This window comes from Salarias fasciatus, chromosome 10 (assembly GCF_902148845.1).
Source record: "Salarias fasciatus chromosome 10, fSalaFa1.1, whole genome shotgun sequence".
NCBI lineage: Eukaryota > Metazoa > Chordata > Actinopteri > Blenniiformes > Blenniidae > Salarias > Salarias fasciatus.
Genome location: NC_043754.1, coordinates 9,143,581 through 9,159,744, shown reverse-complemented (window position 1 = coordinate 9,159,744; position 16,164 = coordinate 9,143,581). Strand labels below are relative to the sequence as shown.

General features: G+C 42.0%; 1 protein-coding gene across 5 annotated transcripts in view; it reads right to left on the bottom strand.

Moving 5' to 3' along the window:
• msi2b (musashi RNA-binding protein 2b) overlaps positions 1 to 16,164 on the bottom strand; it is a 260,983-nt gene that overhangs the window by 162,236 nt on the left and 82,583 nt on the right. For all 5 annotated transcript variants that reach the window (XM_030100199.1, XM_030100201.1, XM_030100200.1 and 2 more), the window contains exon 6: positions 15,481 to 15,573. In XM_030100199.1, coding sequence (XP_029956059.1) covers positions 15,481 to 15,573 — 93 coding nt within the window. The remainder of the gene's footprint in view (positions 1 to 15,480; positions 15,574 to 16,164) is intronic.

The following is a 16,164-nucleotide window of genomic DNA, read 5'->3' as shown; positions in this document are numbered from 1 at the left end:
TCTTTTGTCATTGGGAATGATTCTGTCGTCTCCACCACTGTGTTTATGATGCTTTTAGACGGCTTTAATGAAGTTATCTTCTTTCGTCACGTCCAACAGTTAATGGTTAATTTAGGTCACGTAAAGTTAAAAATGGTTACCTCTGACTTTATTTTGACTTTCAGTAACTAACGAGATCATCATCAAAATAAGTTTAGGAGATGAGTAGTTTTTGTGGAAATATCTGAAAGTATTTTGTTTTGTTTTTTTTTGTTGATGTTTTTCAATAATACAGGACATTTTAATGAATATTCTGATTATACGGAATTGGTCGATTTACATTTATTTGAGGGACTATTTTGAATCCCGTGCTTCAAAATTAGGGCTGGCAGTCATTTTTAGAAGCACTATAAATAAGTATGGCATGTTCTGCATAATCTAGCCTGAAGTAGTTGACTTATTTTGCTCAGTGAAATCTTAAAAAACCACTCCGTCTTCTCCGTCCACTTGCTGGCAAGCCATCCAGGCACGAGTAGCCCTTAAAATATGTTAATTCTACTAAAGGAGAGACTTGAAGTTCTCCATCATTAGGTGTAAAACTTAGGTGAATATATTGTCTCTTAGCAAAGAGAGTTAGAATTTATAAGCAGATTATTGGGGGAAAAAAAATCCAAGTTTTTCTGGGGTTTTTTTCTTCTTTTATTTATCACTCCATTTGTACAAAAAGACTTCTTTGAATCATCAAAACTGGGACAAGCACACAGCTGTACCTTGGTTGGCAGGACACTAACAGGCAGGGCACAGTGCCACATCTGGACTATACACTGGGACCGGCTATTCACCTTGACAAAAAGCCACATAGCCGCAGTCTTTAAATGGGTAAAGTAAAGGGGTAAACAAATTGGATAAAAGCATTTTTCAGTGGCTGTAACCTCAGCAGCAGAGCAGTCACTTTGTGTAGCAGGTGGCTAACTTTAATTCCCAGAAATAAGTGAGCGAAAAGCACTGCGTGTTTCTTTGAATGAGTTTGTTTGGCTTTGTTTTTTTTTTTTTTTTTTTTTTTTTCGCTTTTCAGCTAAAGCCGGCACACTTTCTATGTGCCTATTAAGATGCACAATGGTTTCAGTGTGTCACTTCCATTCACATATCAGCTCCGCATTAAACGAGGTTTGAGCCAAAGTAGGCACGGCACAAGCAGATGGTAAAATGACGACTGCTCTCCGGGTCTGGTTTGTCTCAAAACAACATACTTGATTCCAAAGCGTGAACGCACAAAATACTCGAATTCCTGTGCCAACTCAAAAGGATGACACCTTCCATTTTTCAGCCCAGAACGTCAAAAACGAAGCAATCCGACGCCTTCAGACACAGGAAGTCTGATGTATACGTTTTCACCTCCTTGTATGACTACAAATATATTCGGATTTCACTCTACGGCCACCAAACACCAACACTGCGGAATATTATTTAAAAAGAGCTATAATAGCAGGGAAAATGAGAATCTCATCTCATTGAAAGCCTTCTTTCTTTTTTTGTAAAAAAAAAACACACACACAAATATCCTCATATTCAGCACAGTGAGTTGGCAGCTGGGAGACTCGCTGGGTGATGATTTAATGCAATCAACTCGTCACTTGAGCATGATACCGCCTGTCCATTTTGTGTTCACCCCGTATCACATTCACATGAAATTCTAATCAAATCAAATTCAAAGCTGTTTCAAATGTGATCCTGGCTTCTTCTTCTTCTTCTTCTTCTTTTTTTTTCACCCTCCCCCTCCAACACACTAACAACAATTATCACCCACTCACTCATACTATGACACAGTTTGAATGGTGAGGTTTAAAGATCAGCCTCTAAGCATAGAGTGCTTTTTCTTTCTTTGCTTTTTTTTTTTTTTTTTTCTCTTTTAAAGGAACATGACTGATCCTGCTCTGTGCTACCGTTTGAAGGAAATGGAGCAAAACTCACACGACATGCAAAGTGACACTAACACGACCAAACCAATTCAATGTATTCAATGAAAAACAGTTTTTGCTGGGACGATTTTCACACAAGTTGCTCTGAGTGTCAGTAAAAGTAACAATAACCCATTCATGTCTATCAGAAACACTTATAATGCAGTTGGCTTCACTCCAGGCGCTGCAGGAAGGAGCAAGCAGAGGTTTTTCCTCGGTATGTGGAGCAAAATCTTTTCAGAGTTGAAGTGATTTGCTGTCATGGAGGAATGTAAACAAATACCTGTGCGCTGAAATATTCTGTTAGTTGATGGTGCATCGAATCCCAAAAGTTGAAAGATACATTTTATTTATAGCTCATACATTCAGAAACCAGATGATTGTTATTATGGATGACAGTAAACTCTACAGCTACAAAGTCCCAGGAGAATCAGGACTCGGATTCATGACCCTCTGGAAGTCGCCATTTTTGTTACTGTCCCTTCATTTTTAATACAGTTGTTGTATGTGATAGCAGAGTTTTCAAAAGGCCATTTTCTCCTATTTCCACGTAGAAGGAGCCCCTATGCATGCTTATTATCAATTTAGTTTTTACTGTTACAATATAAACAACCCACATAAGTTAATAAATATACAACAAAGACATTTTCAGAAAATACGTTACTGGCAGGTCACTGGTAAACACGTGATGCAGAGAATGGGACTGGATACTTTTTTTTTTCACTATGAGTTGTAAAATATTACCTTATGATCAGTTCTCCACTTTCCAAAAGAGTTTTTTTTTTTTTTTTGCATAAATGACATTTACTGGTGATCAACTACACTACAAAAAGTTATGAAATAATTTATAAAGTATGAAACATAAATCTACAGCAGTGCAGTTATCTAAGAAAAACTGATGCAGATTCAGCACAAAACCTCAACACAAAATTTCTTCAAAACTACAGCTGATTTTTTTTTAGAAAACTAAACCTAAAAATATTTGAAAATAATACTTCTAAAGTATCAACATTCTAGGTATGATTAAAAACTTAATCTTGAAACAATTATGAAATGAAATATTTACAACATATTTATACTATTCTATTTATCTTATGTATTTTTGTGTTGCATCATTTAATATTTCCATAATTCGCCTATTTCTGTAAATTAACATTTTTGCACCACAACTTAATACAAATTGGACACACACTGATTTTACAGGCTTTTCCATTGTTTGTCTTTTTAATAATGCACCTTTTTCTGTCTCCATAATTTCATTTTCGGGGGTAAGTCATCTTTAAAAGGGGATGACTGCTCCTTGGTGGCTTTTACAATGTGTGTTCAGCTGGAAGAGACGGATGCTGGGCCGGCGGTGGGCTTATCAAAAACAAGTTGAGGCAACACTGCAGGAGGCGAGACGGAGAGAAGGATAAAATCTATGCTTCTGCTCAACTAACCATCAAACCTAATTACCTGTGGATAGGACTTATGGGCCACATGTTGGGTTCAAAGTTTCCCGATCAGGAAGTGGCTTGGAAGGGAGCTTTTGGTGTGTATGTGTGTGCGCGTGTGTGTGTATGAGCCTGGTCAATGTGTCCGTGACCAAAAGATTAAGATGAAAGACAAGACTTGGTGCCAGATCTTGGCTCTGTGCCATTAGTTCAATCAAGCAGACTTATTTAGCTTTCAGACAATTCGACCAGAACCCTGAGATACCACTTCAGAAAATAAGCTCGAGATTATTCATAGCATGGCAACTAAGATAGGGATCTGTCACTCCAGCATCGTACGCACGTCCGCCCGCTCGCTGCATTATTCATTTTTAAAGGAGTAAGCGCACTGTTTAGAAAACACACGGACGCAAACACAAAACTGCATAAAAACCGCACTAAATCAAACAAAGGGGTCAGCGGAGCCGAGGAAAATGGATGGAAACAAGACGACTGCGGTGTAGACAAGTAGGGACCAACGTCGGTGTGGTGCCAGCAGCATTTATGCTTCAGAAATTAGCCTGAGCATAAAACACAACCACAAGATGCATCGCTATCACTGCAACTTCAACCTTAACCTGCAACCCCAAGTAAGTGCTTTTTAACAACCAGAAAAATGTCTCGAGTAATTACCGATCACCTCAATCTGCCTCCGAGAATCACTGACAAGTGCCGCTGACATTATATTAAATTTACCTTTGCACTTATCTTTAAATCTCCCGCATGATTTCATATTCCAGCAGCTGAGGTTTTCTGTACGGCGCCTGTAGAACTCGGCGTGTTGATTAAACGGGGAAAAGCAAGACAAGGAGGACGGATTTAACTGGTTTAAACTCAACGTTTATGACATGATCTACCTTATCTTCATCTCCCGCCGTCGTTTTTCCTCTTCCCTCGTCTCCCAGTGTCTCTCGCAGAAACACATACAGGGTTATTTACACAAAAATGGCTTAACAGCTCCGCCATCTACCACTGATTAAAACTGATGGGCTGATATGCGGTGTGACAGAAATATAAAAATCCACTATTCGGTGGGTTCCTTATTTTCATCTACATAGCTCTTGTCAGGGATTGAAGATTGGGGGGAAAAAAAAGGGATATTATTATTCTTGCAAGATTGCGATTTCCTTTGCTGGCTACAGCAGCATCTCTGCAACGATATTGATGGAAAGAGTTAAAATTTGGGAAAAGAGGTGTCCGCATTAAGACAGAGATTGATGCCAGGTGAATTGTGACACGGCTGAGCAGAGGCGGGCTAGCTGTCTCCCTCTGTTTATAGTCTTTGTGCTAATCTAATCTAAGCTGTTGGCTGTAGCCTTATATTGAACGGATCGACATCAATCTTCTTATTTTACTCTCCACCTGAAAGCAAATGAGTGCGTTTCCCAAATGCTGAATGATTCCTTTGAGGAGATTGTGTTTCACCGAAAATGCAGTTGACAAGCAACTGTCAAATCTTCGTCCAATCACAGTTCATTTTCCCCCCCATGGGGCAGATCCCGGTAAGTCGCTGCCTGACTTAAATAAGAGGGAAGTTTTGTTAATATCAGAGGGAGGACATATGCTCCCTTCAATCATCACAAAAGAAAAGCTTGAGAAATAAAAATCCGATTGGAGCAGACTAAAAGAAACCTACTCAGTATTTCTCTCTTGATCTTGGCTTTGCTGCTCATGCAATATTTCGAGGGACGAAATGCCCCGATACGAGCAATAAAAAAAAAAAAAAAAAAATCAGAATGAAAAATATTTTGCTTGGTTTGAAAAGTCATTTCAAATGTGTTCTTCAAACTCTGCATCCGGATCCAGCCACATTTGGCATTTGGGCCACAGAAGTTTGCCAGAACGATTTGGTTTTGTTTCAGGATGTTATAATGTGGCCTCACAGGCTCTGCTGGTGGTAAAACAAAAAGCAAATCCTGGGAATATTTTCAGTGATAACCCTTCATTAAGTAAGCACTGAAAGTCAGTGAATGGATAAAGCAGATAAAGTATTTGCTTCAGTTTAAATTTAAAGGTTCTTATGGCACTATTTCACTGGTCCAGCCCACTAAAGAACATCTCTTTATTCCCAACACTGCTAATCTATACTGTGCTATGTTGCCTAATATTTCATGTGGCGAGCAGCAGGAACAGACTGAGTCATTCTATAATATGGGTGGTGCCACTATAAATAAACTATAAATTAATCAACACTCACTTAGCGTATACTCTTATGCACTGACCTCCATCAAACGGGCTGTTATTACAATACGACACATGCGCTACAAATTACATGAAAGCTCCATTTACATGTAGACACGCTCGTGCTGCGGGCGAGGCAGCGGGGGTCAGGCCGCCGCAGGTCCTGACCCCTTCTGCTGAAGGATTTCAGTAACTACCACATTTACAGTTGACAGAGAACGAACTGGAGCGCTGTCTAGTGCTGCGAGGTTGCTGGTTCCAGGTTCAGTAACTGGAGAAGCACTGAATGAACATCAACAAAATCTGTGAAATATTTCATTTATTAAAAACTGAAGATTAACCCCGATGACTTTTGTGATCTCCTGGCAATTAACGCAGCACCATTAAGCTCTAATTTTCACTTGTCTGTGAAAATATGTTAACCTCACAAATGTGAAAATATTAGGGTGCTGTAAGTTTGAGGAATAGCTGTTCATGAGTTCATCCTCGCTCAGCAGGCCAGATGTCTTCTGTTAGCAACTTAAACATCAACGGTAAAAATAAAAAATGCAAACCTCAGTGAACAAAGTTTTTATAAAGTGCACGATAAAAAAACATAAGATACTAGACTTAGAAACTCAAGCAGACCCGCTGCATTCACTTCTTTTGCTGAAACTACATTTTTCATTGCAATTACTCCATTTTGTTTGGCCTACTTACTCCGCTCCCGCTAAATATTACTGGATGTAATGAATCTGTCACTACTGATGCTGGATTTTACACTTGTATCAAAATGAAACCTAACAAGCAATTTCTAATAACTGTATTTAAGATAGCGTGCGACTTTAGGCCTCAGATCTCGTTAATCTCCCACTTTTAGCGGCGCCGCGGACGCGGGGACACGCGGCGACGCGCGGGAATGAACACTAAGTGTTCCACATAAGTGAAACCTCTGAGACTTCATTAGCCTTTCACATCAAAACCACAGCACATTGTGTACATTTCCATGTAAGAACATTTACCCGGTGATTTCGAGGAGGCGATGCGTGGGAGGCACTCATGGCATGAGCCGGAGCTGCCGGTGGACCTGGTCACACTGCAGTAGGTGGCTGAAGAAGCACAGGCAAAGGGGCCTCTCGAAGTCAGCACTTAAACTGAATTCACAGTTATTTAGAAAATGTAAGTATATATATATGTATACTGCCAGTGCTGTAGGATGCCTGTCATGACTGAATATGTTTCCCATCTTTGTCGTCTGCCTCTGCCTGTTTGCAAAAAGGAATGCATGTTGTTCAGATTCCTGCTTTGTTTGACATATCCGGTGTGCATTTATAATTGCGCCGTCTACCTCGAAAGCTCTTGATTTGTCACCGCTTTCCGAAAAAATGCACCGCTCAAGACATCCAGGGCTGTGACAGAGCTCCCATCTACCTGCAGATTAACATATTTTTTTGGGATACTGTATTGCCTCTGAAATATACACAAGGCCTCGGGGCTGCAGTTTAAACTCAAGCACCTCTATTATCATCCCCTTGCTGTTCAGGCATTCGTGATAAATCCACCCAGAAGAATGTGCAAAAATTGCCTTTAAGGGATGTCCAAGGATGTATAAAAGCTGAGATATTGGGCGGGAGCCTGTGCACCGTCATCACTGGAGCCTTCCTCTGCCTGTTCTCCAGGTGGTGCTGAGTCATGGTTCACGCTCACTGGTTTCCACTGGAGGGGGCATGTGGGGGCACAGGCTGTTCAAAAAAATGTCAGATAAGGATAAGAAGGGTTTTATTTTTTTTGGTTGTTTTTTTTTTTTTTTTTTGCTCCTGAGTCGTGGCGGGGAAAGTGAGAGGCTGAGAAGCAGTTTCGTATCGTCTTTAAAAAGCCGATCGGACGAGTGGCGAGATTTGACAGCCTCGTTTTGTTTCTCATTTGGCCGTGACAGTGGACGGAGTCGGGACTGTCACTCAGGGGGTGGACCTTAAACATGGCTGTCCACCTCTAAATCTATCCGTCTATGTATGCAGCTATTTATCTACACACCCTTCTATCATCCCTTCATCTGGGGGTCGAGGTTTATAATGCAACAAATCACAGTATTTGAGAAAAATCCAACAACTGTTGTCAGGATTTGCTTGAATTCTTATGTAGCATCTTAAATATCAAATTAGAACATCCAGTATGTTTTGCATTCTACTTTGGAAATAAAATTGTCTTTACTTTGTTGGTTTGTTCTATCTCTTTGTTCGTTCACATTGTATTCTTAGAGCTAATTCATAGCCGGTGGCGTTATTTTTCCTCCATTTTACAAGCATTACTCCAATCACTGTGTACTGAGCTGTCAGCTTTGCTAAATTGCACACCACCCATGCTCAGAACTGTCCTTGAACGCCTCTCAGATGGTCCGCTGGCTTGCTGGTCACGCTAACTGACACTAAAACACAGCTGGCGCTATCCGTATATCCATCTATATATCTATCTATGCTATTCTTTAGGACACACATGCAGCTACATCAAAACTTATTTCTCATCCAGCTGAGGAAATCCGCTCTTCTTTGAATCTCTGAAGTGCTCTCCCACATGAGACTCCCTGAGGACGAGACTGCCGTTTGCAGAGCCGAGGTGTCCACCTCCACACCAGTCTGATAGTGAGACTGCTGCAAATTACTCATGACACTTCCTCTGATGACATTTTTAAAACTGCTTCCCCGCTGAATGGCATCCCGGGCCCCCCCTCCTCCTACGACCCCACCCCTCCGTCTCTTCACCGCCGCCGACAACGTCAACACTCGACCCCAACACACACATTAATCCGCTCCCCACCTCCTCCTTCCCAAATCATCACCCCCACCCCTCCCCACACTTGTGTCACAATAGCACAGCAGAGATTGCTGCCTCCTGCCTTCACCTGATTGACCCCTTTGAGCAGGTGCGGGATCCGATCCAATCACAGTCAATCTTCTTTAAACATTTCATTCTTTAAGCAGAACAGGGGCTCAAAATTCCATCATTCAATGACCCGATCAGTCGCCGATAACACAATCAAGCCAATCCCGGCTTATCCCAGGGGAGCCATTTCAGGAGGGACAGCTGGGAGATGAGACTACAGACCTACAGAAAGGTGTCAATCTCCTTTTATCCACGGCTCTCTTTGTGAGCCGCGGATACTGCGCAGCATCGGACTGTTGAAGACGACCACATCCAGGCGTTTTTTCCCCCAATAAAAGATATTCCATAAAACCTATGTATTCTTTTGTCAGTAGCGTGATTTTTTTTTCTTCTTTTTATTGCAGATTGTTTAACTTCTCCTTAAATTAACATAAACACACACATTGTCACGGTGCCATGCAAAGACACACACACACACACACACACACACACACAAATGGCTTCAAATCTGAAATAGATCTCAATTCTTCAGCAGCCATTTAAAAGCTACTCTATTGGAAATGTTGCCGGGCCAGTGGGCAAATAAAGGTCAAGGGGGATATGAAATAGTTTGTCTAACCGGCCCTTTCCCCCCCGTGTGTCCCTGCAGCGCCGCATCTATATCCACATTCATAGCCAATTCATTTATATTGCGCTGCCCTTCTCGCTGCTGGTCTCAGTCACTAACTACAAGTGACTGCAATGAGATTGAAGCCTCTGGCTAAATCGCCACTGCAAGGCACATGCTCCATCATTGCTGCTCTGATCACTCCTTGTAATCACTGGAACCACACTATATCCTCAACTGATTGGGCGAGTCGCAGCAGAGAGGAAACAATCACAGAATGTCAGCAGATGATGGACACCCAGACGCTGGAGTGGCGGTGGTCACTGCGAGCCGCCATGTAAATGGCATGCAAATGTGCACCTGCACCAGCCGAGGAAGTGGAATGAAGGACTGTGGCCTTTTGATTAGCTTCTTTTTCCACCCTCATAAAAAGTGTATTTTTCTGCATTAATCATTCATGTTTTGCTATTTCAGTCAATGAACATGTCGGACAAGTGAGCAAGTTCAAAGCGCAATTAATGTGCACCTTCGCCGAGTCCATTTTAAGCCCCGCGTATAGGATGTGGTGAGAGCTTAAGAAGTCTGCCACCCAAGGCAAAATTCAATTCAGTAATCAATCAGATGAGACAGGAAGGATGGGATCGATGGTTATTGATGATTTATAATCTCTGAACAGTGATTCAACTGCACTCTGTGAGGACAGCACACAACAATCTGTTCGGCTCGTCTTGATTGTCATCTGGGTTGGATTTTTTTATTCTTTCCTTTTTTTTTTTTTTCAAATTTCAGAATACCCGATACCTTTAGGGTTTTTAAACGCCCAAGGCAGGTAGGCAAAATTAATTCAAATGGTCTTTACAGATGGTCACACAGAGTTATTTTTCTGCCATTTACAAAATCTAAGGGCATGCAAAATGTCAGCCATGGTATTCGATTACCGGAGCCCCAGAACAAATTTCATGCACTAACCGAGGAATCTCTTCCTGATGCTTCTTTAATTTTAATCCCTCCCCTCTTCTGCTACGTTTCAGTGAAACTATAAGAGAAGTCGGCATCCCGCTCCTTCAACAAATGTGGAACAATGCATGATTTCTTCCCCTTCGGCTCCCTCTTCCTTTCCCGTGCCCTCCGACAGATGTCATCCCTGTTTCTGCTGTATCTATCCCTTTACCGACTTTTCAGGCCTTTTATTACTAGGCCACTGTCTCATTTTATTATTCTGTAATGACCTCTGCGTCTACCTTTATTTCTCCTGAGCCCAGTGGCAATGAACTGGTTAAGCTGCTCCACCACCTCCTCCTTCTTCTCCTCCCATTGAGCTCCACCTCCAGGATTTGGCTCTAGACCAGTGGAGCATGAGAACCAGGACTGCCTGGACATAAAGGGCCGATTGTGGCAGCTCACTGACATGGAAGCAACGAGCTCTGATGAAACTAAAAGTCGGCTCCGGGCCGGCTACGGCGAAGCTCCGCCGACCGACAGGAGGGTGGAGAGTGAGCCAGTGAACTGGAGTTGTCTCGGCACAGCAGCCAAATAAAGGCACTATGAGACGCACTCAAAGCCGATTACAATAAACCAATGAGGAAGCATTAGCTACCACAGCTAATTATGCTTTTAACTGTAGGGAGGGCTCTTTACATGCCCGGACAGTGCTCCGCTGGTACCTCACATCCACATTTACAAAGGAGTGGTCGGTACTTTCGTTAACAGATGTTTGATTTACTGGAAGATAAAAACAGTCGCCACACAGCAGAAGAATAATTCACATATTGAAGAATTATCAGAAGCTCAATGAGACTTTACAAGAACCACACAAACTGCTACTTCGATCCGACGTTAAAAACTGCAATATTTAAGTGTTTCAGTGAGTGTAAAGAAGTTTGAATTTGCATTAAAGTACAGCCTGGAAGGACACTGACTCTCTGCAAGCACATCTGCTCTCCTTGATCTGCTTGTGAACTTTTGACCTCGGGGCGAACTCTGGCTCTGAAGAAATCAAAGTATATACAGTTGTTATGCCCAATAATATAAAATCTGCTCTGCGCTGTCACCTCTGCCTGCTGACATTTGGGTGTGCCTCTGCTTGTTATGCATACTATGAAGACTGTGATTTCTCTTCCAATAGTGAGTTATATTTCTTCCTCGTGTCATACTGTCATCAGTGAGGAAGAAAACATTTCCTGGCTTTTGATTTGTTTTTTGTTTTTTTTCCCTCCTTTCTCTGTTTTTTAACATGTTGTTAAAGGAGAATGGTGGGCTGTGTGATGCCGCCGTTATATCCTCGGCTGTTTGCTTGTCACAATAGATATTTATTTGTTTTACTGCTGTGGAGCCAAACTCCTCCCGGTGCTGCTGCTTTCTTTTAAGGCTCGGATTCGAGACCTCTGTGAAGCTGGAGATTACAGTGGATTGACAGATGGCGCAGCACACTCATCGCGGGCCGCGGATTATATCAATTCCAATTATCACTCTAATTTTTATCTCATCACAGGAAGGGAAGAATTTATATTAACCTAACATCTAACAACTGAAGAGGTAAGGCAATCAAAGAGTGATGAAATTACAGTTACAGTAAATATTCTATACAGAGCAAAGTGAGGCTGATATGATCTGAAAATAATGACGTTTTTTTCCCACATCTGTGTGATAACAATATTCTAAATATTCCGGTTTTAAAAGAGTGAGGGTCAGGATGATTATGTTTCCAATCAGGATTTTTTTGCCTTTTGAGGCAATAAGTGGAGAGCAAACAATTATATTTCTGAAGTGAATAAATCACCAATGTCAACAGTTAATTATCACTGTGATAGAGACACATTAGAATTATGAATTCATTTTCAGCGAAAAACCATAAATAACAGAAACAACTTCTGCAGACTACAGATACAGACCTACTATTTGGAACCAAAATCATCTAATTAACACATTTAAAATGGTGTTTTTGTTACTGTAATATGGACTTTAGCAGCCAGCAGAAATACATAATGCTAAAGTTTTTAAAAAAATTACAGTTTCTACATCATAACTGTTAAGATGATGCAGTGTGATTTAACTCTTTCCAAGTTCAAACGACAAACTCCACGTTTACCCATTTATTATAAAAATATTTTTTAAAAAATTTAATCAATACCATATGATTCTGACACACTTGGTATCAGAGTATTGTATGCAAGCATGACGAACAGTAACTATATGGCGTCCCTGCGTGTTTGACCATTTACACTGCTTTGTCCTGCATCTGATGCTTTGCAATGAAACAAAAGTCCACACTATTTCCTGGATCTAAATCTTCCACAGGTAGTGGCTAATATTACAATAAGTTATTTTAAATGGCATAAAAATAGAAAGAACAATTGAAAAACACCTGTAAACGGTGTGTTCAGAGAGAACAGTTGTGCTTACCGTGCAAACCAGAGCAGCCTTACCCAAGGCGAAGAGCATTAAAAATGCTTCAAGATGACAGTGCATATTGCGAGCATAACATCGTTATCAAAAAAACGGCGACAGAATGTCAGCTAGCCGGGCTCACATACGTACAGAGAGGGGAAAATGTGCTACTTAAAGCCTAACATTGTCTTTTTGTACAATTTATAAGTCTGCACAATAACATGTAATAGCACAAACAGTCCACTGATTAATTTGACTTTATTGCAAGACAGAAATAGCTGCAGCCTCCAGTTAAGAGTCCTTGAAAATAAAGGGAGAGCAGGCGGTGCTGATAAGATTGTCTCATCTGGCTTGCAGGGCTAAAGTGCAGTGTGCTGCCTGAGAAAAAAAAATGGAAGGCAGGATGTGGCTACTATTAAGCAGGTAATGGGATCCATCTGAGATGCATTAGAATCAGTCAAACACAACCACACTTCAGTTCCGTTCAAATGACTGTCACAATCGCTCCCAGTGCACACCTTCAGCCGTGTACTGTAGGTGACAAAAAAAAAAGAGAGAGAGAGAGGAAAAAAAAAAAAAAGAGAACGTGTCTGTGGCTGTGGAGCCGGGCTCCTCTGAAGTTGTGCCAGGCTCGGGCATGTGCTCTTTCCTAATGGTGACGGCTGGGAGAGTGGCAGTGAGACTGATGTGCATGAGAGCTGTCAGCCTCTCCCCATAACAAATGCCACATCTCTCCCTGACAGAATAGAGACAGAAGGGAGGGACCGAGGTGGGAGGGGAGGGGAGGGGGAGGTGTGGAGGTTACAGACAGAACCTGTGACCCAATTGTGGCCACACCAGCTGTTTCCCCTCCACTGCCTCCCAAACACCGCCATCTCAGTAGACCACATCCTGCTAATTGGCCTGAGCTAGCGAGTGCGCACACACACACACACACACACACACACACACACACACACACACACACACACACACACACACACACACACACACAAGTTGCTAAATAACATCACTGAAATGACTTGTTCCCAGTGAGGAGGAACATTTGCAGGTGCCTCAAGCAGTAGTTGTGTGATGATTGATAAGTGCTTCAAAAACAGACTTCCCAGAAATATAAATGACTAGCTGCCCCGCCACCACGCAGGCTAATGTCCCCCTTGACATGCACATAGACTGACAGACAGACCGACCGACTGACGACTGACTGACAGACAGACAGACCGACGCACATTCTGCCACCAAGATTCTATGAAGGGGAAACTGAATTAATTGGTTTTTCCTTCTGTGGATAAGTCTTCAGAGTGGTGTGTATGTGGTGATAATGGTAGGTTGCACTGACAGGCAGGTTATTTAATAAATCCTGGAATGTGTAAGGCAGAAAGAAAGAAAAGGCACACGGAACACGGAGAGAAACCTTTTTTTTTCCCCCTTTGCTCTGTATCTTGTCTTACCATAGCACCCAATATCTGCTCTGATTGTATTTTTTGCTGAAGACACTTAAATCTGCTCACACACACATACACACACGTGTGTACCCCTAATCATGCACCCACATAAATACACTTAATCGCTGACACACTCACGCATGGCAAGAGCAGTACTGCAAACACATCCGAGCATGCACAAGTAGGCTATAAAAGCACACACAGAAACATGCACAAGATCTTGCTCAATCAGTCTGATTTGTTTGTTTCCTCCTAAGCAGTTGAGGATTCCTCAAGGAGGAAAAAAACTTTGTATAATCAAGTCAATTATGTCATTCAATCAAGTCGAAAATCATTTCGAGCCCTTTCTCACATCCATTGATTGCAAAGTCGTGCTGTATATTTGCTGGCTGCGTTCTATTGTGCAAATAAGGGGTCTCTATTTGGAACGGCGGACCAGGCCGCGGTCAGGTCGGCGATGCCACTCTGACAGAGAACGAGGGAAAACAAAGTCCTTCACCTTGCTCGCTCTCGGTCCGGAAAATAACACAGGGTTTAGAAAGGGGTTTGGGGGGGGAGAGCCGGCTGCAAATCTTCTTTGCACAAAAAAAAAAAAAAAAAAAAAAAAAACATAAAAGGGGAAGAAAAAAAGTTTTTTTTTTTTTTATTAATTCATAGCCGCTCTTTGTCTCCTTCAGGACATGGTACATTATGTGCCCGTGAAAAATCCATCCTTGGGAAAATTGTTTAAACTCAAGGTCAAGTGCTGATGTTACAGGGACTGTATCAGCTGAAGGTGACCTTGACTGATGTGGAATATGACATGAGGGAAATGGATCTCCTCTCAGTGTGGGGAAATTATCTGTGAAATGCTGCCACTGTATCAAAGCCTGTTTGTGTGCGTGCGTGCACGCGTGCTTGATGGCTGGTGTGTGTATGTGTGTGCTGTATGCACGTCCTTGTACGGAGGGGTGTGTGTGCGCAGATATGACTTGATCAGCTGGGGGTATCGGCCATGAGGCGCTGCAGCGGCGCTCAGAGACAACCGGCGAAATAACGACGGAATAATGTAACAGTGACAGAACTAGAACTACGACTTAAATACAGATGTTATTTTATTTGAATGTTTCCTCTTCAAGGATAAGAAGGAAGAAAAAGTGGCTCTATTTTTTTTTTTTTTGGGGGGGGGGGTTGTGGCAGCTGGTTGTCATTGGTTGTTTGCTCTGTAAGCAAAATGCATGTTGTTGACCAGGCATGGGGGAAATGTGTGTGCGTGTGTGCGTGCGTGTGTGTGTGTGTGTGGCTCCAGCCATATCTTCAGCTGTTTGCTTGTCACAATAGATATTTATTTGTCTTGCTGTCAGGAGAGGAGCCAAACTGGAGCTGCTGGCTTCTTTTAGGGCTCAAACGGCTATAAAGCCTGAGATGCTGGCCATGTGGTTCAAATCCCAGCGAAACCGTTTGGATTGAGGACGGCTTCAGTGCAGACCCGAAGCTTGAGGGGAATTCTCAAATATCAAATCGGTTTACATGTTACTTTAATGACGATGAGGCAAACAGAGCAGAAAACGCAGCAGCGGTTATAAACAAGAGAAAAAAAAAAGTCTTCTTACCTTTCCAAACTGTTCAAAATACTGCTTCACATCTTCCACTACTGTATTGGCTGACAAGCCACCCACAAATATTTTCTTTGTTCTTGTGACCATCTGGAAAGAAAGAGAAAAAAAAAAGGAGCAAGAGGGGAAGATTAGTGACCGGACTCCTAATGCATCGCACAACACCTTTAATGAGGCTCCCAACGTACTGAGACGAGCCAACGGCGACGGTGATGGAGGACATAAAGAAGTGAGGACGCAGGGATGCACGGATTCACACAATAAAGTTTTAAAAAACACTTTTGCTTTACACTGCCACTGCCAGGCAAGGTCAAAAAAAGTCTGAAGGTTTTGGCAAGAAAAAGCCATCTCAGCTAAGACAAGCGGCTCTGTACAGAGCAACCCCCCCCCCCCCCCCCCCACCCCCCCTTTCTACAATGACATTTCAAATGGAAGCTCTAATCAAAAAAGACTGTCACAGTATTAAAACACTTCCATTTCATCCTTGAAAGTTTCTGTTTATCTTCGAGAAACTTGGTTAACGAAAAAAAAAAAAGTCGCAGAAATAATTTATGGACTTTCAAAAAACAATTAACAAGTGCTAGGAGATGGAATCAGAGTGCATTAAAGCCTCATTTAGTTTCAAACAGCAAGAATATTAAGGATTATTACCCACAGCATCAAAAAGGGCACAAACATCTG